General features: G+C 37.8%; 1 protein-coding gene across 1 annotated transcript; it reads left to right on the plus strand.

Annotated features, from left to right (window-relative positions):
- On the plus strand, window positions 1–26,494 carry SLC7A1 (solute carrier family 7 member 1). Its single transcript, XM_063305724.1, has 11 exons — window positions 1–370; window positions 4,065–4,223; window positions 5,503–5,656; window positions 8,148–8,269; window positions 9,233–9,455; window positions 10,557–10,696; window positions 13,024–13,126; window positions 14,399–14,610; window positions 15,905–16,071; window positions 18,514–18,622; window positions 19,304–26,494. Exons 1-11 carry the CDS (start codon window positions 1–3, stop codon window positions 19,411–19,413), a joined length of 1,869 nt encoding a protein of 622 aa, XP_063161794.1. The 3' UTR covers window positions 19,414–26,494.

Consider the following 26,494-nt stretch of genomic DNA (forward strand, 5'->3'; position numbering starts at 1 on the left):
ATGTCTTGCCAGAGACTTGTCCATTTTGGACAGCAGTTGTTTCGTCGGAAAGTGGTAGACTGTACAAGAGAAGATAGCCGGCTGTCGCGGTGCCTCAACACATTTGACTTGGTTGCCCTTGGAGTAGGCAGCACTCTTGGGGCAGGGGTTTATGTTCTTGCTGGAGCAGTGGCACAAGAAAATGCAGGACCTGCCATTGTCATCTCCTTTCTGATTGCAGCTTTGGCCTCTGTGCTGGCTGGACTTTGCTATGGAGAATTTGGTGCTAGAGTTCCGAAGACTGGATCAGCGTATCTCTATAGTTATGTGACTGTTGGTGAGCTGTGGGCATTCATTACTGGCTGGAACCTAATTCTTTCTTATGTCATTGGTGGGTATTCCTTTGTATCATCGGTCCATTTCATCAAGCACAGGTTTAGATCTGTGAAATACTGCACTGTGCTTTGTACATAATAACAGCTTCCTTTTAAACTGCAGAATGTCTTGATATTACCAACAGAAGAGAATATACGTAGCTCAAGGTTGAACTGTGGAGTCCTTGGTGCTCTCTGAGCATGGTGATTTACTTGCACCAAGGAGTCCACATCTTGCTATTATCATCATAAAGGCATACTATTTGGGTAGGGAAGACTGGCTAACAAGAGCTGCACTTTAAAAAGAAGTACCTGAAAAAATGCGTTGATTTGCCACACTTTAATGGAGCAATTTTAGTGAGGTAAAACAGAAAAATTGCAGCCCTTTCTAAATCTAAGTTTTTTTGTTTTTCGTTTTAAAAGCAGAATTCAAGAGGGAGATGGCTCTACAGCCTTGGGACAAATATTATAAAAGTCTTACTTGCAGTGCAGGTCTTGTTGGAAAGCAAAACTGGGCCTTCCTACAAGATTGATTATAGGAGAAGATTGTGAGTTTATTTTGGATTTTTCTCTTTTTTGTCAATTACAGAAGTAATTTATCAAAAAAGGAGAAGAAAAATGATTTAGGTATACTGTAGATTCAGAAATCATAGCCCATGCAGTATGTGCAACCCTATACTCTTCTCTTTTTAACAAATCATGCTGTATTTACAGAATCTCAGATTACTTATAGTGGCTTTCCATTTTAGCAAGCGTTGTTATATCTATCAGGTTTGGAACAACTAAACCATCTTGTAGCTTCTGGTAACTTTAGCTTCTTTATATGTATGAAATGGCTAATTCTAATTAAACAGATTACAGGTAGAAACATAGTGCCTATCTGGCCCTGAGAGGGCCCCTGCTCTTGTTATTACTGAAATTCCATGAGATTATTAGCAGTCTTGTGTGAGCTCTTAAAAGTTTTGAAACACTTTTAACTTTATTTCAGGCCTGCGCCTGAGCCAGTGATTAAAGTTAGGAGCAAAAAAAAGTTTCTTTGAATTAGAAGATGATTTAATCATGGCTTGAACAAAAACGATGCAAAATTTGATCAATAAATAGCAAAAAGGTACATTAATTTCTTGGATAATGAGATAAGAAGTGATTGTTTCAGCCAGATCATAGAGTGATATCATGATGTCTTAAGTGCAAGAATTGGTGAAGGGCTAATAGAATGTAGAGTTAATTAAGTTAATGAAAATGAATAGGGGATACTATGTTTGAGAGCATGCATGTATGAAGCATGAAAGATAAATACTGTATATTCAGAAATGTTTTGTTGAATGTTGGTCAACTTTTTCTCATAAAAAAAATTGAGTCCTTAAGGAAATGTTTTTATTTAGTTTATTTAGTTTTTACTAGTTTAGAACTTTTTAAAAAAACAATGAAACATTAATATTACATGCATCATTTTAGTAACCATGGTTGAAAGTGTGCTTAAAACAATTTTTTTCTTGGCTGTTAGTGAAATGTCACTGAACAATTTTTATCTTTAATGGAATCCACATTTTGTAGAATAATTTTTCAACAAGTAGTTCCTGTAGCAAGTATTTAATTCTTCTTTTTTTATACAGAAGGGTAAAGAAATAGAGGTTCATGTTTTTCTGTGATAAAAGAAAATACTTGGGAGAAGCACAGCATGAATTTGTTTAAAGATAGAATTTGTTCCAAAATAAGTGGGAGTGGTTGAATAGGAAGGGTTTGGAGGGGAATGTAGGTTGAACTTCAAAAGCTCTGTATTTATTTACAACTACTTGGTGTTCGCATAAGGAATTTCCTTGCTTTGTATGCATTTATAGATTTTGCATTCCCTGATCTTGTTGATCAGAACACGGCACCTGCGAGTCATTTTATGTTGCTTCCCAACAGAATTTTCACTCTGTTAGGCAACCGCTCAAGCTGTAAAATCAGTTGTGGAGAATTCCAGTTGAAGTCCAATGCCTTCAAAGGGTATCAGGTTATAGAAGATGGCTTGTGCATTCTACAAGTACTCAAGGAGTTCCCTCTCCAGCATAATGAGGAAAATAAATGAGTGGGAGTTGAATGATTTTTTAAAGGATTTGATTAAAGTCTGAGATTGATCAGTGTATCAAAGATCAAGGTAGTTAGGGTTGACAGAGGAAATCGAATGAACAATTGGATGTTATACATAAATGGTGAAAACTAGAGGCAATAGATGAATTTGTATTGGTAGAATATTTAGAAAAGATGGAAAGATTGGAAATGTTAGCTACCAAATGCTTGTAGAAAGGGATTGGGTAGCTTATGGTCTGCTGCAAGGAATAAATGTTTATAACAGGCTTCTTTTAACTTTTGGAAGTGAGGGATGGACATGTTAGGAGAAACATAACAGTAAATTCAGTGTAATTGGAATGGGCTGCTTGAGAATAAAAAAGTAGAGTAAAGGTCAAAAATGAATGAGCGATGAAAGAAGTGACGAAGCCATAGATCAGTGACCAGTACAAAAAAAAGTCTGGTTAGGTGATATAGAGGAGATCAGTGAGGATCTAAAGGCAGGATAAGTATACAACAGAAGAGTAAATGGATTGAGAGGAAGGGGAAGATTTAGGAAAGTCATGGTTGGGTGGAATTGATGAGATTCTGAAAAATTAAAGAGGTGGGCTTAAGGAATAAAAGGCATTGAATGAATTGGTGTATGGATATGGTGAAAGCAAGAATAGCTGGCAAGGACAGAATGCTATGGAGAGGTATAATGAATGGTGCTGATGTAAGCTAGATTTAACTCTATTTCCTTTTCTTTTCATTATCTGAGCTCTTTAACTGTTTGCATATTATTTCTTATCTTGTTATGTGCTTTGCATAATGTTGCTTTCCCTGAAAGGGACTAAAATGATGGGGATATTTGCACTTATAAAAGGATAGAATTGTTCACCTTGTTATGAGTTGCCAGGTTTTGTTTTCTAAGCCAAAGGTATATGAACTTTGGTGATAACTCTGTGATTTAAATTTTTACTTGTAAAAATTTGCAGAATCACTGGCCTTTTAAAATATACAATAGGGAATAACCTGCTCATGGCTCACTTCTGAACTCTTGAATACAACAGGCTTCTAAGGCTGAGTTTGCTTATTTTTCACTACAGTCCTGTGGATTTGTGGGAATAACTCCTCTTCTTATAACAAGGACTAGGAACCAGGGGAGTAGTAGGAAACAAACAACACACATATCAGAAGAAGATGGTCAGGATTGTCTTGCATTCTTGTTCGACCTGCTTTAGAACTTACCTCTAGAAGATTCAGTGGACTTTTTGTTAATAGAACTCTTCAAAAGCAGCTGCACAGTTCTGTCTGGTGCCATTAAGGATATGTCAGAAACCAAAGCATCCCTTGCTGATTGGGCTGTAAAATGGAAGCACAGTACCTGCCAAATGAAAAAGTTTAAGAATGAGATGTGGCGAAAAATTCCTTAGTCTAATATTTGGGCCATCAATCCTTTTGTGACTAGATGTGTACATCAAGGCACCTGAGATTCCAATTCCGATCTGGTCACCTATCGTATATGTTGTTCTTATATGTTCTATAAGTTACTTGGCAATGTCTGTGCTTTGCATAACTTTGTTCATCCCAGATGAAATAGTGTCATGTATATGTAGGCATGTATGTTAATGGCTACAGTGTTATAAAGAGGTAGCTTTCATTTTTATTCTCACGCAGGAACATCAAGTGTAGCCAGAGCTTGGAGCGCAACGTTTGATGAACTTATAGGCGAGCATATTGAGAAATTCTTTCGGCGCTACATGTCCATGAATGCTCCTGGTGTGCTAGCAGGATACCCAGATGTCTTTTCTGTTTTCATTATCTTAATCTTAACAGGTGAGAGAAAGAAACAAATCTTGTTTGGGATGAGTATTTTGTTGTGCCTTTGAAATCTTACTTTTGCAGGGCAAGTGAATGGGCTCATATATTTTGGCATTTTAAAAAGTTTTTGTTTGTTTGTTTGCTGTGAGTGTCAGGTTGACCTTCTGAGTGATTGCAGAGATAGGATTGCTATTTGCCGCCTCCTGTTTGAAATTACGTTGATACTGTATATTTATGTGTGCATGTAGGTGGAGGCTGGAAATCGTTCAATATTGTAGCAGTACTTTTTTTTTCATGTGATAAAAACTGTGATTAAAGATGCCCTTTAGAATAGGCTTTGAAAGTTCTCTTTTTTTTCACTTTTGACTTAAGAAGCTAACATATACGTCATTCATAACATTAAAGTGAATTAGCTTTAAAAGCCAGCCTTACTTTGGATGTTTACCTCAAGTCTCCTATGTAAATACCCAGCACGCATGTTCTGATTATGTGCATCTCAGATATCACACAAGTTACTCTCCAGTTGCTTGAGAACCTTCTCTCTCTGTCCATATAGCATAAGGTTACATTTTCCAGAAACCAGTGAGAAAGTTGTTCAGTCCTATTTCTGCAGTTGCCAAATCTTCATTCAGATCTGAAAGGTTTTACCCAATTCTTTCTACCCCCATCTGTTACATTCCTTTGTAGAACAACTTGAAAGCTTGTTGAGTCTCATTCCTTTGTGAGGCATCATTCAACAGCTAGAAATGGAGATTTCCATGACCAACTAGAACATGTCTAAAGACCTTCTTAAAAATTATATTTGTTTTGGAAACCTTCTTTAAAAATATGCTTAGATACAATTTCATAGACTGATAGTTTGGAACAGGATGATGTATTGGTATCCTGATCACTTAAGAGGAGCGACTTTATAAATACTGAATCAAGGGACTAAATTAATTGGCAACTGGAGATTTTTAAGATTACGAAGTTTGTCCATGGCTAGATTCACAACACAGCCAAACAATAGCTTTGTTGTTATGAAAGTGCTTTGGATATGCATAATCTGAAACATAAGTTAGTAGGAAAGGGGCCTTATCTATGGCAGTTAAACTATTACTGTGAAATCTGAATTAAAGTTTTGGGTAACTTCCTGTCCTGACCTTTAAGGAGCTAGAAGCTCAGAAATACATTGGTAGAAATCTTTCCAAAAATAAATTAGGAAAAGTTGATGCAATTCTTTCCAAGAATATATATTTTTCTTGTTGGTGTTGATTAGGCAGTTCTAATACAATTATCCACTGTAATTTTTTAGGACTTCTGACTTTTGGCGTGAAAGAATCTGCAATGGTTAACAAAGTGTTCACTTGTATCAACGTCCTCGTCTTGGGCTTTGTGATGGTGTCAGGTTTTGTGAAAGGTTCGATAAAAAACTGGCAGATCCCAGAAAATCTCTCACTTTCAGAGAAGTATGCTGGTTTTAATATATATATATATATACACATATATCTGAAATAAAATGTTTATAAGTGTGTGTGGCTTTTGTTTAGTGCACACTGAGTGTGTATCGGGTATGAACAGAAGAGAGGTGGGCAACTTGGTACACATTAGATGGTTGATGGGAATTGAAATTCAGAAATCTGAGCTACTATACAGATTGTTCAGTTAACCAAAATCAGTCTCATGGCTGGTGCCAGGCTGCATATGGTTTGTGTATATATGCTTCTCTTTGGGTCATAAGTGAGTGACTTTGTTTCACAGCTAGCAGCAACAAGCTTTCACTATTGCTATAGGTAGAAATTAATTGTATATTTGGAGGCATCTGTTGCATTTACATGAGCAGTGCTTCTATTGCAAATAAGGTAAGAAATAGCAGCGACTCCAGAGTGGACAGCCTTACCCAACTTACTATATCCAGATATTTGGAATTACAACTTTCACTGTCCAATCTAGAATTAATGTTGCTGTGGATGCAGCCTCATGTGTGAATTAGTAAATCTTAGTTAAACTTGGGACTATCCATCAACTTTATATGTATGTTCAAATTGCTCTTAAAATCAAATAAGACTAAAATGTGGGGTTACCCATTTTTTCACGTATTATTATGCTGATCTTGCAGAATTTGTGACTAGCAGATCAAAGTCAGGCTCTGTCCACACTAGCAAAAACTTTCCCCATAGAAGTTTCTGTACTAAGAAGAATAAAATATTTGAAATGTCATTGCTGCTTTTGCAACTTTGAGCTCCTCCCTCATTACCTCCTAAGCAACACGGTGAGGGTTCTTCACCACACAGAGGGCCTTTTGCAGTCCTGGTTTAATGCACTGACGTTTGACAGCCAGGAAGACTTACCTTCTTTTGTGGTTGACCTTCTGAGTGGACAGGCTATAATTCTCTGTACCATGGGTACATGGCCTCAGGTCCCTAGGCTTTGTGGATAATCAGTCCTTCTTCGGCTGTTGCCAATATTTATCAAGTAAATTATAATTAGCAGATTTAAGACCTGATAAGGAAGGAAAGAAAAGATGGGAGGAATCAAATTATGAGAAAACTGCACAGAACTTGAGAAATGCATTCTGGTTATGCCTACTTTCTTCTTTGACCATACCCATTTCCCCCCTTGCCTTGTCCACCTGTTCCTAACACATTCCATAAAATTAGCATGTGTTTGTTGATCCCAAAAAGGGTTTCTGACAGACATATTTCTCCAGGGGAGAATTTCTAGAGGGCAGGGAGTCTTCTTGCACTTTTAATTAACTTAATCTTGAAGGTGCTGCAAGACCTTGTTGTTTTTGCAGAACAGAACAATTTGCATGGACCCAAGATACTTTATACTTTCTATAATACAAGACACTTTATATAATAAAACCTTGACTCTACATGGAAATAATAAATAGAAATAAAAAAAATAGAAATAATAAAACCTTGACTCGAAACCAAAATACATCAACAACTTTGTATTATTACTTGGGCCCAATCATGGAAGAGTTGTCTGGCTAAAGTTCTGAGGACGTTTTATACAGAATAAAAGCACAAGCTATGAAATTTGAGGTTTTAGTGAACCTCTGTGTATGAATTTCAAATTGAACTAATAACTCTGTATCCAAACAGAGGCCTATATCTCTGAAAAAGCAGGTAGCAATTAAAGGATTAGAATTTTCTTTCATTTACAAAGCTGAGACCCTTCCCTCCCCTCCCCTCCCCTCCCTCCCTGCTGTTTACCCAGAAGCTAATGACAGCATACACAGGGCTTCTTATTCCTATTTAATTCAAATGATTAATTTAAAAAAATCATTCCTAAATCTGAAAATAATTTTGAAAGCAATCGTTAAAAATCAGAAATAACCCATATTGCCCAGTCCTGTCCATATCTACACAAAAGTAGATCCCACTGATTTTGATGAGAATGTTTAGGTATTCTTGGATTATTACAGATTGGTATTAATATATTAATATTTGGTATAGTGGTTAAGGCTCCAGGTTAGAAACCAGGAGACAGAGAGTTCTAGTCCTGCCTTAGTCATGAAAGCCGGCTGGGTGACCTTGGGCCAGTCACTCACTCTCAGCTCAACTCACCTCACAGGGTTGTTTTTGTGGGGAAAATAGGAGGAAGAAGGAGTATGTTCAAGGTATGTTGGCCGCCTTGAGTTATTTATAAAAATAATAAAGGGATAGAAAATAATAAATAAATAAATAAATAAAATGCTCAAATCTAGAGGTCCATTTTATGCAATTGTTTGATGGAGCTGCAAATGAGTCCTAGGAGGCTGTGGCACATAAATTAATGTAATAAATTAATAATATAATAGACTTTTAGTGTTGGTAAGTCTTGATGTGTCAGCTGCATGCTGTATCTTGTATGTGTATCATACACATTTGCCCTGTTGAATGTTCACTGTTGCAAGATATTCTTGGAATTGGGTGATCAGAATCACTTCTGATTTCTTGCTGCTTTTTCTAGTTCCACAGAGAATCTACCACATGGTGTTGGTGGGTTTATGCCGTATGGTTTTTCTGGAGTTCTTTCGGGGGCAGCCACATGCTTTTATGCATTTGTGGGATTTGACTGCATTGCCACCACAGGTAAGGTAACCAAAAGCAAATACCTTTTTTTAAATAATAAGTCCTGCTCTTAGCTGGGCCATCTTTGTATACCATTCATTGGGAGACCACGAGCCACTTTCTCCATTCTGCTGCAGATTCATCTCTGTGAAAATAGTTCCTGCAGCTCTGCATGAATGATGTTTCTTCTTTTCAGCATGAAATAGATTATTTTTATATACAGATCAGAATCTGGCTAGATTCTTGGAGAAGGGGGTATTGTGTTCTAAGACATAAACAGTAGAAGATACTTCAGGAATCTGAACTGCAGCAGAATATTAGTTTCAGCTTCATTTGATTAAGTGATTGATTACACCATGCAGTGTGATCCTATACATCTCTACTCAGAAGTAAATAAACATGGCAAAGTTTAAGCAGCAGATCACTTCTTTATGCCAGTTTTAGATATCACTTTGGGTATCTCTACCTCTTCGTTTCCATTATAAGCTTGAAAATGAAGTTATACTAATACATTCTTATTATTTGGAGAAAGGCAGTAAAAGGAACTCCAAAACATTATGTCACACTACATAATTTTAAAGAAAAATTAAGGCTTTGTGTGTTGAATCAAGGTGTATAGCTTGATTCTAGAACATGTAGGTTATTTATCTAGGCAAATATTTTAGCTGTTAACATGATATGCAGATATAATTAGATATTGTTAGTTTCATAAATAGCTGCGAGTTTTTCTTATTGGAACAATTAGGTAGTTTGGGGAAATAATTTGTAATAATTGAAAATAGGGGTTGTAAAATGTGTGCTCTTAAAAATCAGTACAATTACATGCTACTGACAACTTTTAATTTGGTGAAGGAGCTTGAGTTTTATCATTTTTGTCTTCAGCAGAGGAAAACATCTCAAATTTGCAGTTTCTCCATTGAAAGGAAATAACTGATTCTAAGTCTGTCTTTTTTAATTATTAGTTTGGATTGTCTCCTTTTTTAGGTGAAGAAGTAAAAAATCCTCAGAAAGCCATTCCAATAGGGATTGTGGCTTCACTTCTGATCTGCTTTGTTGCATATTTTGGGGTGTCGGCTGCCCTTACTCTCATGATGCCTTACTATCTGCTGGATAAAAATAGCCCCCTGCCAGTTGCTTTTAAGTATGTGAAATGGGAAGGTGCAAACTATGCAGTAGCTGTTGGTTCACTATGTGCCCTTTCTACAAGGTAAGAAGCTTCAGTGTTTTTGCACATGTGTAGTAAGAATGAATCATTTATTTTTAAATAAAAATGTTAAAGGCTGATTTGTGAGTTGGCTTTTTTCAATGACGTAACAGATTTTATGCTTCCACAGTTCAGGTTTGATAGGTTTGGGAACTTAGAAGGTAACTGTTTACATTTTTTCCCATATTAGGTGAAGGTCCGTGATAAATCTTGCGGAAGAGATCATAGATTCCACCTCTTAATAGGCTTAAAACCCTGGGGAGTTTACTACCAGTCATTAGAGACCAACCTTTCCAATCTGGTGCTGGCCTGATACACTGGACTAAAATTTCCAGAGTTCCTAGTCAGCATCTCCAGCAGCCATGCTGGCTAGGAATTCTGGAAATTTTCAATCAAACGTATATTGGGTGGGGGGCTTTTTGAGGGTGACTGATAGAGGTAATAACAGGCTAGATGGTCCATATTTGGACTTGGTAGAAGGTAGCTGTGTCTCTTCTGAGGTGAGATTCCTGGGCTTCATGTTCTCAGAAAACTTTTGTTACAGCCTTCAGAGCCTTCCAGCAATTATCACTGATTTGTAATTTTTAATGTGAAAAAAAGAAATAATAATTTATTTAAATGGAATCAGATTTAGTTTTTATCCAGCTTCATTTATTCCTTTATCCTATCACACCTAATTTTTGGAGTTTTACCACCAGCTCTCACTCATAGACCACAGAAAGTCCTCGAGATGAGAAAGAAACGTGCATATTTTCTTCAGATGGTGGCTGAAATGCTCCTGTTGAGGATTTATCTTTAAAATGAGTGTAGATACTTTCCAAAGCCCAACTTTATATATCTCATTGATATTTGAATTTCATTTTAATTACAGGGAAGGTCTAGGACTCATTGCTGCAAAAGGGCAAAGCTTTCCCATTGTCTGTTACAATTACTCTTCCAATTTGGGGAAAGGACACTTACTCCTTAAAAAATAAATTCCTTGCAATAGACTTTATTGTTGGAATATTTTAACACTTTTTATTTCATGCCCCACCTTTTTGTTTTCATGCACATTTCATGTACACAGGAAATATGTCAACACTGAAGTCTGTTGTCTTTTTATAGCCTGCTTGGATCCATGTTTCCAATGCCTCGGGTTATTTATGCTATGGCAGAAGACGGATTACTATTCAGATTTTTGGCTCGTATCAATGAGAGGACAAAGACCCCAATGCTAGCTACAATAACCTCAGGAGCTGTTGCAGGTAAGACCTTAAGGTTCCTTAAGAATGAATCAAGTCATTACTAGATCCCCCACAAGTCTATGTGTATAGGTGTGCATATTGTATGCTCATGCCTCTCATAATTCCATAAGGAGAACATCCTGCATCTATAAAGCAGATCAAAACTAATGTCATATATTTTAATGCACTTTAAGGTGCAAATATTTTTAAAGTCACAGGACTTGCTGATTCTGAAACAATATTACTACTCTTACTAACAGTGATGTGTAAGTCACACACAACTTGATATACAGTTTGTACCCAATAAAATACTTGAGTGACATAACCCTCACTCTTCTTCCTGCTGCTTAATATTATTACGTTCGTGTAGCAAATCTCTAGTGCAATTGCTTTCAAAGCAATACAAAATTGTTGCTAAATTACATAGTCAAAATAATTCTTGCATAAAATAAATCTTGCATAAATTCTTTGCACTCTAATTTTAAGGATGCTATGGGGTGGGGTGTGAATCATTTTTACTTCTAGTAATAAGTTGCTTTGAGAAAAGTGATGGATAAAAATGCGTCCTGCATATATGTATGTAGTAAATTTTGATATATTTATAACAGATGTTCTGTAGTGGATTTAAGATGCATTGCTATATATGCTTATTTGTGTTTCTTTTATCTCTGCTTTATTTACTGGCTAAAGGCTATGATAAAATTGATATATATGTTATATATTTATGTTATTTAAATGAGCTCTGATGACTGAAAAAGACAATATGAAAACCTTCGTGTTTATGCTTCAGTTGAATGCTTATGTATTGTCAATATAGTCGCTTTTTGTAATTGAAAAATTCTTCAAAGACATAAAAAGAAATTCATGTATTTCTGAATCATCCCAGATTTGAATTACCAGGTATGATTGGTAATGATAATTAGTCCTTCTTGGGAAGATGGAACCATTTTAAGGAATAGCCAACAGATACTCTAAGAGTCCCTATTTCTCTAGGAATCTGAAGCACCGCGTAGCCACGCTAAATATAACACTTCTGCCTAAATGCAGTTAAAGGTAACATTGCTTACATTTCTAAAGATCTCTCGGTTCCAAAGAAGGCTTTGTAATTAATTTCCATATAAAGTGTAATATGGGAAACTCTGAAAAACCTTGTCACCAGTTTACTTAAAATGGCAAATTGGACTCTGTTAACAGCGTCTGTCATTTGAGACACTGTAAAGACATGACTTACTGTATTTTAGAACTTCCCAATTCGGATGGCATGTTAGATTATTCAGATCATGATTCAGATGATCATCTAAACTGAAAGCCTTTGAAGCATTTGAGTGTATCAGAGATTCTTAATAAAACGACCTAACATGGAATCACTATGCTTAAGACTGAATCTGATAATAATTTATATAAGGCATACATGGATTCTGAAATTAATAATTCTAGCTCTCATTGCTGTGGACAAAAAAGTAAGCAGTGATTATCAGTAACTTAAAATATCAACGTTTCTGATGTCCAAAATCATTCTGCATTTTTATTCGTGTCTGGGGTTAACAAGGTATTTGTGAATTGCTTGCCCATGTTACTTTTGTTCCTGGTGTATGAATGCAACTGTCATGTGATTTTGGCTTACCCTTTTGCCCAGTGTAACATATTTGCTTAACCAGCAAATGTGGCAGAGCTAATATACCAGGTTATGGCACATTCTCAGGTGTTCTTCCGAATACTTGAAATTCTTTCTGCTAGAATTATGTGCATTTCTTGGAGTTTGGTGATTATCTCAGCAGCCTTCCCAAACCAGGAACTTTCTGGATGCATTTAGACTGCATTCCCACAGATCTGACAGTTGCATTTTAATTAGTATTGAAATTACATAATCAGACCCTGATTTGTTGAATAAATTTTAAAAAATGGGCTAGGATTAAAACAAACACTGAAGTGTGTGTTGCAGAATTTCTCCTGCTGTTTATTGTTGTTTTCAGTGTCAAAAGATGACCAATTGCCAATTTAAAAAGCAGTGAAATTGCTGCAATTTAATATTTGCTTTAATTCTTTAAAAATTGCTTTTCTAAAGCTGCAAAACTAGAAAAATGTAATTGGTGTGATCTTTTCTTTAATGTGATCACACAGCCATTTCCCCCCAACTCTGATTTTCCTAATTCTTTCTCATGGATTTTACATTGCCTCCTGGGAAACAGAACAGGTCAACTGCCTTTCTTTGTGGCTTGTCGGCCCAGAAGCACGGATAAGGATTAAATTGTCATGATTCATCAGGCTTGTAAATGAAATGAAAAATATCCTACAGTTCGTTGATGTCTTCTCTCTCTCTCTCTCTCTCTCCCTCCCCCTCCCTTTAGCTCTCATGGCCTTTCTCTTAGACCTAAAGGATCTTGTAGACCTCATGTCTATTGGGACTCTACTAGCTTACTCATTGGTGGCTGCTTGCGTCTTGGTACTCAGGTAGGAGACAACAGCACTGCAGACCAAGTTGCCTCAAGATATTGCCTGAATTTGCTTTCTTGAAATGTATTTTGTTTTAGATTTTATTACCTACTAAATTAAAAATGTGACCTGAACTCTTGCTTGGCAGCAGCAGATCCTAGGAGATGTTGGAAACTCTCTGGCATGTTAGTCAGGGCAAATGATCTTCTAAAATGAAAATCTGTTTCAGGAGCATCATTTGTCTGCGCTCCAAGGATCTTGTCTGCTTCATTATTGGTGCAGATAGCTTTGGTGTCTCATCTGCTCTGCTGCCCTTGGGACAGGTCATTTTACCCTTTCCGTGTAAATGTAAAACATCTGTTTGGATAAGGACTTTTATCTTTGTTTATTTTGGCAAACTGCTTCACATAACATTTGCCCTGAAATGCTGTGGTCACAAGGCTGTGTAAGCCCATTCTGCGTGCTTCGGCTTTCATTTTTGAGAGTTAGGAGTTTGTGCAGCTTCATTTGCTAAGTTAGATTGCATGAGAAAGGATCTCATATATTGTATGAAGAAGAAGAGCCAAGTATTAAGCTTGCCCTGCTACTGCATAAAAGCTACTGCAGAATTAAACAGGCAAACAACAGTTGATCCCCTATTTTTTAAAATCTAGGAGTTACTTGAGCCTATATTTTTTTCTCTGATTTTTGCAGTTTCCTTGATAGCTGAACAATAAAGTACGAAGTGCAGATAGCAGTAAAATGTAGAGCATCTAATTTTTAATGATTATTTTCTCAGTAAGGACAAAAAACAGTACTATGTAATATTGCTCAGTGATCAAGATACCCAAATCAGAATCAGATTAGCTAAAGGAGATAGCAGCTTTAGCCTGATTCCTGAAAAAATGATCTTCAGACCTGGCATGGCTCTCTGGATACCATTGGTGAAATATTTGCTTTATTTGTACCATCTAGAGAATAGTTTTTGATATTAAATGGAAACTGTGGCAGGGCATTTACCGGAGTGATAAAGCTCTAAAGAATATAACACATTTAATCTTAACATCTTTGTATGTAGCCTTGGCAGCTCTGTAATTTGTATCTCATTTTATGGATTTTGTAGGAATATATGACATAAAACCCAGTGTCTGTAGTTCCAGTGGACAGTGATGAGGTTTCTTCCTATTGCGTTCCATTATTCCACTTTTGATATGTTCTTCTGTTGCTCAAATAAAACCTTCCTATGCCACCTTTATAATTTCCAGTTCTATAATGCTATGTGAATGTTATGGTTGTTTGTTTTCCCTATAGGTACCAACCTGAGCAGCCAAATTTGGCATATCAGATGGCCAGTACCACAGATGAGACAGACAATAATGAGTCTGTGAGCACTAGTGAATCTCAGACTGGGTTTCTGCCTGAGGAGGAAGAGAAATTCTCTCTAAAAGCTCTTCTCCTCCCCCAAAATACAGTTCCTTCCAAACTTTCTGGATTTATAGTGAATGTCTCTACTTGTATCTTAGGTAAGCAGCTGATTCCAAAAACTAGTATTATTCTCAATAATTGTGGCTCTGATTATTGATTTCCTCTCTGAAAAGTTGATTACTGAGTTTGCTATCGAATGGAGAATGCCCTCCTTGCAGTTTGTGTTTTGATTTAGCTGTCTTTAAAATAAAACCAGTGTATCAAGCGGTAACAGTGAGATAACCACTGGAAAAAAGAGGCAAAGAACTGGCAAGTGAAAGTCAGAGGAAACCCACTCAAAGAAGCATAGAATGCTTGACAATCCTAATACAGGTAGTCCCTGCTTAATGACCCTAATTGGGACCAGAATTTCTGTCACTAAGCAAAGTGGTCATTAGGTGAAACATCATGTGACTGTACCACTTAGCAACGGCAGTTCCGGTAGTCCCCATTGCGGTTGTTGGCCCAGGATCATGCCATTGTTAGGCGAGGACCTCATGTTTCTCCTGCCTTGCCATGCTTGTCTCCGCTTTAACTCCATTGACCCACCGATCTCTCCCCCCCACCTGTGCCCCTTTGGCTGCCCTGAACTCCGCCGCCACTGCCTACCTCTCCTGCCCCCCCACAGCTGACCTTCACTGTCTTCCTCCTCCTCCTGCTGACAAGGCACGCTTGGATGAGGCAGCTGCTGGCCCTTTGCGAGGCCTCTCCTGGCCGCCCTGAAGCCTCACAGGCCCTCTGCAGAGCCTCCCTGAGGCCACGTGTGGCTGTCCAGAGGCCTCGTGAGGCTTCGGGGAGGCCACATGAAGCCGTGTGAAGGGTCAGCAGCTGCCTTAGCTGGGCACACCTTGTCAGTGGCAGGAGGAAGAAGATGATGAATGTCGGCAGGGGGTGGTGGGGTAGGCGGCAGAGTGCAGGGTGGCAAAGAGGGTGGAGATAGGGTGGAGGTAGATGGGTGAAGGGAGTCGAAGCCCATGCTGCGGTTGTAAATGTGGGCGGGCTGCCAAGCACCCAAATTTTGATCATGTGACTGTGGGGGTGCTGCAACGGCCATAATTTCAAGGACCAGCCATAACTACCATTCGTTCAGTGCCCTTGTAACTTTGAATGGTTGCTGAACAAATGGTTGTTAAGCAAGGACTACCTGTAGATGAGATTTTTACTCTGCAGGATCCAGGACCATTTAGCAAAACAGTTCCTTACAATAATCTATGTTGGAAGCTATGGATCCTGAGCTGTCTAGCTGCATGTGCCATAAGCTGTATTCTTCACTTGGTTAATTACAGCTGTTTTTGATATTCCTCCCCACCATGCATAACAATGCATCCAAGATCTTATGTGTCTTGTTCTCAGGTTTTCTTATTGTCAGCTTCTGCAGCTTGGCTGTCCTTGGCAAGGAGGCTCTGGCCAGCAGAGTGATATGGGCCATTAGCATGCTTGTTGTCATCTTCGTCATCACCTCTGTTTTCATTGTGATCATTTGGAGGCAACCTGAAAGCAAAACCAAACTTTCATTTAAGGCAAGTGATGTGTAAAGCATGCATGTATAAAAGAACAATTGGGGTCTTTGCTGGCTTTGTGATTGGAAAGAGAGATTAGTGGAGATCAGCCTGCTTTTGCCAGAAAAGCAGCAGTGAGTTGAAGGAGAGATGGCAAAAGACACTTTCCCACGCAGATTGAAAATATGACCTTCAGACCTGACCTTCAGCTTTCTGGATGCTATTTTTTGGGGAGGGGGTTTGTCCCCTTGTTTGATGTTCTGTTTGAACTTACTGGGGGATAATTGTGGGATGCAAGGCTGCCTTTTTTGTTTTGGTACTCCTAACAAAATCTTCCCAAAGAACTGACACATTACATTATGGGGTAGCCACTAGAAATGAAGTCCTAATTCTTTTCACAGAAGAGTGAGTGAGTGAGTAAATACATACATACATAAAGGAGGGGAAGGAAGACACACCTATTGTTAGAGCTGGGTAAGGAGCTGGTGACTTTTCAGATGTTACAACTCTCAGCATTCAGGATGAAAAGCTATGAGAACTGGGGTTGCTGGGAGTTGTAGTTATGCAGCGACTTAGGGGCATACATTCCCCACCTGGCATAGCAGAAACTGTCTGCATCCCCAAGTGTTTAGATTGCATCCACAAAACTTTTGGTTAGAATGCAGCATGTCTATGTAATATGCAAGCCTTAATGATATATTATAATATATGTGTTGGAGTATAGGCATTATATAGTTCTGTTTCTGTGTATCAACCCATTTCTAATAAATTGGAGTTGTGGATGGCAAGGTACAGGTGTCCTCGATTAGTGACCACAGTTGGGACTGGCAGTTGGGATTAGCAAGAAGGGAAATAATAAATGTATTTACATTCATTGCAGAGGAAGGGATTACAAGAGAGTAAGCAGGCATACAATGGGGAATACACACTGAAAGGAATGTGGTGGTGCTGACAGCCCCAAGCAGATCAGAGAGACTGTTTAAACAAGCAAGGGGGGGAGGGAAGGAAAAAAGAAGCAATCTCTAGGCAATCTCTCCTGTGCCTCACTCATTTTTTTCTCCCCCCCCCCCCCCCCCCGGTAGAGTGGAGAGATTGGAGAGGAAGGGATTACAAGAGAGTCATCAGGCACATAATAGGGAATACACTCGGCTGTTTGCATAATACAGTTGCTGTTCTTGGGGCTGTTGGTGCCACTGCATTCCTTTTGATGTGCATTCCCCATTGTGTGACTAGGTTAGTCTTTTATAATCCTTTCTTTTCCAATCTCTCTAGTCTGCCAGGGGAAAAGAAAAAGAAAAACAACAGGTCAGGCACAGGACAGTGCGCACTGATTGTAATGGTAATCACATGACTCACGAGGGATGCTGTGGAGGTCCTAAATGTGGGCATTGGCTGTAAAGTTATTTTTTCAGTACTTTTAGTCGAGGAGGAAAGAGAAGGAACATCAACAGAACATCAAGAAGAAATCTTGAATGGCTGAATGGAAATGAATGCAGATTCTTATAGAACAAAGTTGATAAGACAGCGGTACTGCATTTCTAGAGAAACCTCTAGTTTTCTTTTCTTGGAACTTGCTAATTAGCATTTTTAAACTAACCAGTTTTGAGCTGCTAAAAGAGACCATACTATTCCACTGGTCCTTTATCAGCTGTCTGGGTAGCTTTAAAGAACATTTTTGCTTTCCATATACTTTGGGGCTTCTGTAGAATTATTGTTATTACATAAATATCAGTAAAGTGTATACACAAAAAAATAACAGTAAAAATATTTAAAACCAGCTTTATCATGGAAACCCTTTTTCATACTAACAAAATTATATGCTTTCATGCCAAATCTTCTGAGGAAGATTCTTATTCGTTTTATTGTATAATACAAAGGAAAGTTTCTGTTGTCTCCATACAAGTTGTCTAGGTACTTTTCCAGTTTTGCAGTATGATTTGTTTTGCTCTTAGCTATAGGCTTTGACTATGAGTGATTGAACTGTCAAGAATATCCCCTAAAAACACCATCTCTGAAATGTGGTCATATAGAATAGAAAGGATTTATGAAATTATATTTTTAATACTTGTCCAAAAAGTTGCAGTGGCAAAATTTGTATGTATGTACAAAATCTGCACTTGGATAATTGCATCTCAAACAGTCATCTGAATCCATGATTTTAAACACCTAGATGAAAGCTGATAAGCATGACTTCTTTTAAAACGTATCATCAATAGTTTCTTATTCCAGAGAATTCTTGCAGCACCTCGTTGACTTATTCAGAGTATAGTCAGAGCTGTAAAGAACTTGCTGCCTTTCTTACATTCACAATATTATATGCTTGTTAATACTGATGTGAGAAGACAATTTCTCACAAACTATTGATCTCAGGAGAAAATTATTGATCTCAGGAGATATATGAATTGGTGTGTGTCATGCTCCTAAATGGGATCCAGAAGCACAATTCTGCCTTTTGTTTTGCAGGTTCCTTTTCTTCCTGTCCTTCCAGTCCTGAGCATCTTTGTAAATGTTTATCTCATGATGCAGCTGGATCATGGCACCTGGATACGGTTTGCCATCTGGATGGTAATAGGTAAGTTTCAACTTTGAAATGATGACATTCTTGTTCATATAGGCAGAGTACTGAATGCAAGACATTTTTGCTGGCTGAAGTGGAGTTCAGATTCTACAAATTTACTACTATGGTCAGAAGCCTTAAAGCTGCAGCTGAGTATGAGATTCCCAAGCATTAAAAAAAAATTAAAGGTTAAAACTAAGTATCTTGATAAACATGGCAACAAATTGTCAACCCAGGCAGCTAGTATAAAACAGTTGAGTGTGTCTGCTCACACACATTAAGACCTGGGAGTAGCCTTTAATTACTCCAATTAAATCTTTTAAGCCATCTCCGGGAGTAGGCCCATGTAAGGTATTTTATGATAATTAAGCTTGGAAATATTGAAAGCAGGCAGGAAACATGGCAAGGTCGGATCTATGCAGAACTGAAATAGAGTTCCTATTTTTTTGGTAGAAAGCACTCTGCAAAATACCTCTGACTTGCTTCTCAAATCAAATCACTAGAAGAACTCATGAGTCCCCCTCAGCCATATTGTGCTGTGATTTAGGAGTACTCAAGTTCTTGGATGTTCCATATGAGCATCACCTTGTGTTGCATTGTGTTGTGTTCCTTACAGCTAGAGATTCATAGCTGATACATCCTGTGTGCTGCCACATGTGTTCCCTAATGCTTTTCCACTTTCCTATTTTCCTCCAGGCCTGGTTATATATTTTGGCTATGGCATGTGGCACAGCGTAGAGGCATCTTATTTAGCACCAACGGATCAAGAAAGAAGTACAGATAACAATATGGACACTTGTAAATGATTGCACAGAAGCATATTGAGCTATTACTGCACAACAGGATGCTTTTCTCTCTGGGACTCTGAAATACTTTGTGTGTGTGTGTGTGTGGAATATCAGGTGGGCTCTCACGTCCCCTTTAACATGGTGATGCAGCTAGGAGGGATCACAAGGAAAGAAAAAAAAACCCCAGCCTCTGATGTACTCTCAACAATACTGTTACTTAGTGCTGACAGCTCTTTCTCTTCTCTGCCCTTTGATTAGAAGGGTATAAAAACAAAACTGCTTTTCAGGGTGCCAATTTACTTCCAATGTTACTGTAGGAACAAGATTCTTAGAGGCTTGTGAATTAACTCCTGGGTACTGGAACGGAGCGCACACTCTATAATGTTTCTTCAAAATCATCTATATTGCAGCACCAGAACTAAAGGATTTTTTCTAAAACAAACCCAAACCATACATAAACCCTCTTACGTGTTTATAAAATGTACTCACTTCCCAAGACTGAAATGAAAAGAGAAGGAGTGGGTGGTGTTATTTAAACATTGTGCTTAACATATTTAAACAGGAGTTTTGAAATCCAGTGTTGCAGCAATCTCCTATAGCAAAGGTGGACAACCCAGGCTTCCTGCAGCCCTCAAAGGCTTTTGTGCAACCTGCTAGCTGAATTCCTCTCTTGTGCTTCACACGGCTGTGTAGATAAGTAGCAGAGTCTCTTGCTCATGATAGAATTGTTGTGTAGAAAGTATGGCTTTCAGGTATGCAGATCAGCCAAATCAAGAGCAATTGCTTGGTTGGGATGTTGTTCATATCTCAGATCAGACAGTCCTGGCCAAAGGCAGGTCTTTCCCATCCTTGTATTTTGTCGTAATGTTGTGAGGTATTTCACCGATACTCCCTGGGGCGGAGAGAAAGCAACTTTCCTTTGATAAAGATGGAATTGAACACAGGGTTCTTGTGTCAAACTCCAGCATTGTCTTTACTGTTACATTTTAAATAAGATATTTAAAATTCATATTTTATGAAGAAGGAAGGTTGTGACAAATACAGCTTTTCTGATGCAGAGTAGGAACCAGCCTTAGTTTTTGTCTGGCTGGAATATTTGGGACTATGGAATACAAGTTTCTCACCTTATCCTGTTAGGGCTGACTTTCCCCAAATAGGACATCAGATTTAAAATTCAAACTGTTAAATCCTCTGTTAGGCAAGGATGGGACTAGGGAAATCACAGAACTATCTATGCAGAGGAAGAGTCACCTCCTTCTAAAAATGTGGTTTTCCAGATGGAGGGAAAAAGTCTATACAATCAAATAATATTGATGCTTGCTGTTTTGATTTGTGAAGACATTCTAGTAAATAGTGTAGATTGTTACTGAATTTTTTTCTTTCACACTGTTAACCTCAGAGGCTTGAATTTATTATTACTTGTATGTGGTATTTATGTCTAGCCCCTTGATGCATTGTATTTGAGCAAACTATATGGGAAATAATGGCACTTAGAAGAAAGTGAAATCATTTCGTAGAGGGATTATGCTTATTTTGTGTGAGGAAGTTTAGAAGGGGGGGTATTTATTTTTGGCACTCCCCGTATGTGTTTTGTCCAGTTTGCACCCTAGTGATAACGTTGTGAATTTTGACTCAAGGTTTTCCCGCCACCATGGTGGTTACTGAGACTTTTAGTGGTTACATCTACCTGCCTGGAAGGTTAGACAGAGCTGTGGCAGACAGTGCTGATCCAGATGGACCAATGACTTGATATAAAGCAATTTATTCTATTTATTTGGTACTTCAGCAGCTTCCATTTGCCATCTCAAAAGTCTGGGAAGGCCACAATTACAGTTATATGAGGGTGTTCCTTTCAAAGGGCTTCAGCGTTGAATAAGTGACAAATGCCCAACTTAGTCTGAGTCAGCCAGACCTTCCTCAGGTAAGCTGGCCAGGCTGTTCGAGGTGGTTTGGGAGGCCCTTATGGCTGGCTAGAAAATGTTCCTTTCACATGAAAACTTATGTGTGACTTGAAAACACCTAAAACTTTGTTTCTGGACTCTTCTTCTGTGTGCCATCTTATCAGGTCACACGCAACCCTGTTTTAGAGTCTGTGAGTGAGATGGAGCTAGTTTTGAACTCTTCACTCTGGATCAGCCTTCCTTTGGGTATGGTTTCACACATGACAAAAGTCCTTTGCAGAAATCTCTTCTATATGGTTACATTTCATATCATCTATGCAGGTTGTAAACTTACTTGTTACTAGAATACAACCTAATGCAACACTGTCTTTGAAAATGGCCTAGAAAGATGCTGCCAGGTTTCCTACAAAAGTCAAATACTCGGTAATTAAAATTCAACTTGAGAAGGGCCCCTACTTAGTTTTTGGAAGTGACTTCTCGTTTCTCCATTTCTGTTCTTATTAAGTAGATAAATCCACAGTGTGTGTGGGCAGTTGATGAAGCTGAAAACGGCCTGAAAAATGTGGGTCTCAGTTTGGCAATTGCATTTTCAAAACACCGTAAATCCATACATTATTATTTAGTGTGGCTGGGTTGCATCGTTTAGTCTGTTTCATTTCTAAATACCAGGGAAAATAGTATTAGAAAAAGCCTTAAACACCAAGCATCATGTTTGGTCCTGTGTGCTACATTTACCCAGTAAAAAGCTATTGTTCCTTTTCAGATGTGGCATTCATGGAAAAGATTTCAGAACGGAATTCTGTCATGTGTGAAGGAACCTTGAGGACAGTTTTTCACACATAGACTACTAGTGGAAAAGATCACATATTAACAAAAGCAGTCTCCTAGGATAATCTCACCTTCAGTTTTCATAATTCCCACAAAGCTGGGAATTATGGGCGCTGAAGTCCAATACATCCAGGATGGGAGACATTGTTCTAAGCAAAGTTGATACATATCCAAGACTGGCATAAGCTTTGCTTTTCCTCTCACTTGAGATTCTACAAGAGGAGGTGGTGTGCCTGGGAAACGTTTTCTGGGAGAAGGACTTCCTGAGAGCCCTCTTGTGGGATATTCTCACTAATACTAGTTGCTTCTGACTCAGTGGGGATGTTTAAAGCTCCTGGTGCTATTCAGAGAGCAGGACAGGGAGTACAGAGCAAATGTCCCCATTCCCCACAGCCAAAGTAAACCAGATGGACCAGCAAGTAAAAAACAAAAAAGACTGCCTCTAGTACTGAACCTAAATGGAGAAACATACAAAAGCTTGAGGTCTGATGGTAAAGACCTGAATGATGCTGCTGTAAGTTTGCTAGAGTGAAGAATAGACTGGCATTTATTTGAGCTGGTCTTTGTAAATACATGGGTAACTTATTTTGTTTTAATATGAGGATTGTTTTGTATAGCTGCTGGGACACTTTCCTTTCTATAAAATCATATTCTAAAGTGTTTCTAAAGACACATGGCTCCCCCAAAGAAAATGTGCAGTTTTTCTCTGTAAGGGAAGGGTGTATCAAAAATTGTGTTTCTGAATCTAAGGAAGTCACTACTACTTTCAGGAATTACCTGCTTTAAAATCCTACTAGGTTTTTATTAGCATAAAGCCAAATTTGCATGCTCTGTGTATGCACAAGTAATAAAAACAGTTACTTTAGGTAACTTGATACTCTTCAAATGTACTTGAATTGCATCTCTCAAAACTGGCATAGTATTCTGAAATTTCTGGAGGATATCTAGTTGGGAATAAGTGTTGCTTCCTAATGCAATAAGGGGAAACATGTGCAACATAAAAGAAGAAAGATGACAATTTCTATTTGATCAAACCATTACCCCATAAATCAGCTTTACTAATATTTATGCAAATTAATCTCCAAATTAATTCCACTTACAGAAAGGTATGCATTGATAAGCTTTTCAAGAGCCACAAATCGCTTGCTCATTAGTTCCTTCTGAAACCAATGGCAGTTAACAGAAGCCTGGTAGCACCTTTTTCAACTAACAAATTTTATTAAAAGGCAGAAGCTTTCAAATGTGTTAGAAAAGGTGCCACCAGATTCCTGTTGTTGTTTTTTCTGCCATAGACTCACATGGCTGGTCTCTTACAATGGCATTTATGTATGTTCTATTCATATACATTTGAAACTCTTGTATTATGAACTAAGATGCAGTCTATTTTGTTAATTTTTTCAATTGTTAAAGTTTTACAATTGTCTTCAAAACATTTTATTTACATTTGTATATTTTGGTAATAATTATTTCTGCCTTTTATGTTTAGTTGCCATCGTTTCTTCTTCATATCCACTTTTACCCAGTGCATTGATAAATGAGATAATTTTTTCACCAGCATTCAGTAAAAATTTTAACCTAGTCAGTAAAAACTTGCATCCCATTAACAGTTTTCAGTTTTATATTCTTATGTTCATTAATCCTCCTATTAATGCCCATGTACTTCATGGAATCATGCTACAAACACTGGATCATAAAATAGTCTGGAAAAAAAAATCAGAATTTTTAATTCCTTCCCTTTAAGCCATTTTTTTAAAGAATACTTTATTAAATATATTTATCAATTTCTGAATAAATAATTAAGAACAGGAGGCAGGAGCTTATAAGTGGCTTGCCTTAATTGTAGAATCAACTTGTTTTCAAGAGTGTGTGAGCAGAAAAGCCGTGTTCAGATATGAGCGTTAACAGAATTTGTGTTGTCACTCTAGTAGGACCAGATTCCATATTACCTTAATTGTGTTACAATACAGGAGACGGGTGAACATCCTATATACAGTATGTCCCAGATTGAATGTGTGTGTGAAATTTTGTAAGCCCATTACCTTATTGGGAGGTAGAGGAGACAAAGGATTATGTATGTAATCAAGTATGTATGTATGTATGTATGTTTTTTCTGTTAAACAGCTGATCATCACTTTTTGTCATTTTCTGATAATTTGTATATATCTACACACATGCACACATCCACACAGAGCCTGCACAGTGAGAGCAGGTGGTTGAGGAAGGAACTGTTTGTTCTCTGTCATTTGCATGTACTAGATTTCTCATCTAACAAGGGATGTGTGTATTAAAACATGTTTCCATAGCTGTGTGCCATATTTGGCAAGGTCAAAGAGCTTTGTGTATATGATGCTCATTTAATTGCTGATTGCAATCTGTTGCCTTTCAGTATGTATCTCTGATTTTACTATGTGGTATATTTACAGGGTAACAAAATGAAATGATCTTATTTAAGTTGTGCAAAAGAAGTTCCCAGATTATGTGATGGACCTCTTCTGCATTTACCAAAATTCAAAAGAATGTTGTACAGATGCTACTTTTATAAATTCTTACGAAAGGATTCACGCATGCAGCTTTGACTGTTGTAGAGTTAAACATGCATGTAGTAGGGAGTTTTTTTTAGGGAGGAAGGGAATACAGTAAAGTTCTGTTAATGTTTATCTTATCTGTAATTAGAACTTTTTAGTTGGTTGAGGCTGCAGTCCTAAAAACACCCTCTCACAGGAGAAAGCACTATTGAAAACAATAAACCATGCTTCTGAGAAATTGTGCATAGGATAGTGCTACTTATTTAAATTTTGTATACTACTGAAATTATATCATTGGTGCCTTCTTGTGATACTGAAGGAAGTGTGAGAACTTTAGAAAAACTTAACCTGGAAATATTACCTGTAACTTTTTTTTCCAACCTCTTATTGCAGTGTTCCATGATCTGCTGTCCTTTATGTGTATTGGACTAAAACAATATGGCCAGTGGGCACCAGGTTGGGGAAGCATGTTTTGACTGTTTGATAATAAATTTATAGTAGATGGTTCCCCACTGCAAAAATGGTTAATATTTGGTAATAGGGTTGTGCAAAGCATTTGAAGGAGGTGGTTTGCAGAGAACCTTTCTTTCAAGTATTAATGCAGCCATAGCCTTCATAAGGCTTGTATGGCTGTTTTAAAGGCTGTCTGTGCTTGTCTGCATGTGTGTGCAGAAGTGACACAGCAGGACCATCAGAAAGCTGTGAATGTATATGCATGTAAAGACAACTGGGGCAGCTTTTGAAGCAGCTGGGTAGCCTTGCAAAGGGCTCTTTTGTTTTTGGTCTTTGAGATAGTAATTTACTTTGTAAACCACCTCTTCCAAATGCTTTGCACAGTTCTGTTTGTTACAGAGACCCATGATAAGAATACATCCTGTGACACTCCTTATTTCTGAAGCAGAGGCCAAACCTTATGGAAACAGTGCCTGTTTTTTTAAAAAATCCAAATCTAGAATTCCTCAGGGTATACTTTGTCTTCTTGGCACATGTCCTAAGAAAAATCCTATCCAGTTTATTAAGTTTCTAGATGGTAAGGGATCTTAACCAGATCACACTCATGCCTTGTTTTGCAAATGAAATGATGGAAGGGTGGTGACTGGTGTGCCTGACAAAATGAAGGGGTTCCTCTCTTTCTGATGTGCCTTTCAATGTACGTCTGTTCTCAGGAGTACGAAGAATCAACGTGGCACTCTGGGGTTGTATGTTACAATCTGTTGGAGAATATGGTGGTTTCTTCAGGAATACCCACCTTTTGCTAACCAAGAAGCCATGAAATAATTTGTCCATATTTTTACTAAGTAAAATGTATATAAGTTTTTCTTCTATTTTTCTAATGATTCTCTCAGAATTTACAATGGGTTCAGATACAGTTATTTGAACCCTGATCCTGTCTGATACTTTTCCTTCTGCCTCTTGAGTGGAGTTTCAGGGTTTGTATGGATTTTGGCTTCTCCCTTCCTTCAAATACAAAGGTTTGTTTTTTGCTTTAAATGTGAAACTTTATTTAGAGAAATGGCCTCTGCTTCAATAACAAACCTCTGTTGAGTGATGCTGTAAATGTCTTCTTTTGGAGAATGAGTTTTTTTTTTTTTTACTTTAGAGATCAATTTGTAAATAGGTGATAACAGCATTAACTTGTTCCTTGAAATTCAAATAAATTATGTTAGTTTTGCCTTGCCTGTCCTAATAAATATTTCTGGTTAAACAAATAAGTTGCATGTACTTGCTGTTCTGTGTTAAGAACCCAGCTTCTGAATTTTGCCTTTTGGTTTTCAATTTCTTAGTAACCCTAAATAGCTTTTGTGCCTCTTAAGACTGCTGTGGTCTTAATAGAATTATTTTTTT

Source organism: Candoia aspera, chromosome 5 (assembly GCF_035149785.1).
Source record: "Candoia aspera isolate rCanAsp1 chromosome 5, rCanAsp1.hap2, whole genome shotgun sequence".
Classification (NCBI taxonomy): Eukaryota; Metazoa; Chordata; class Lepidosauria; order Squamata; family Boidae; genus Candoia; species Candoia aspera.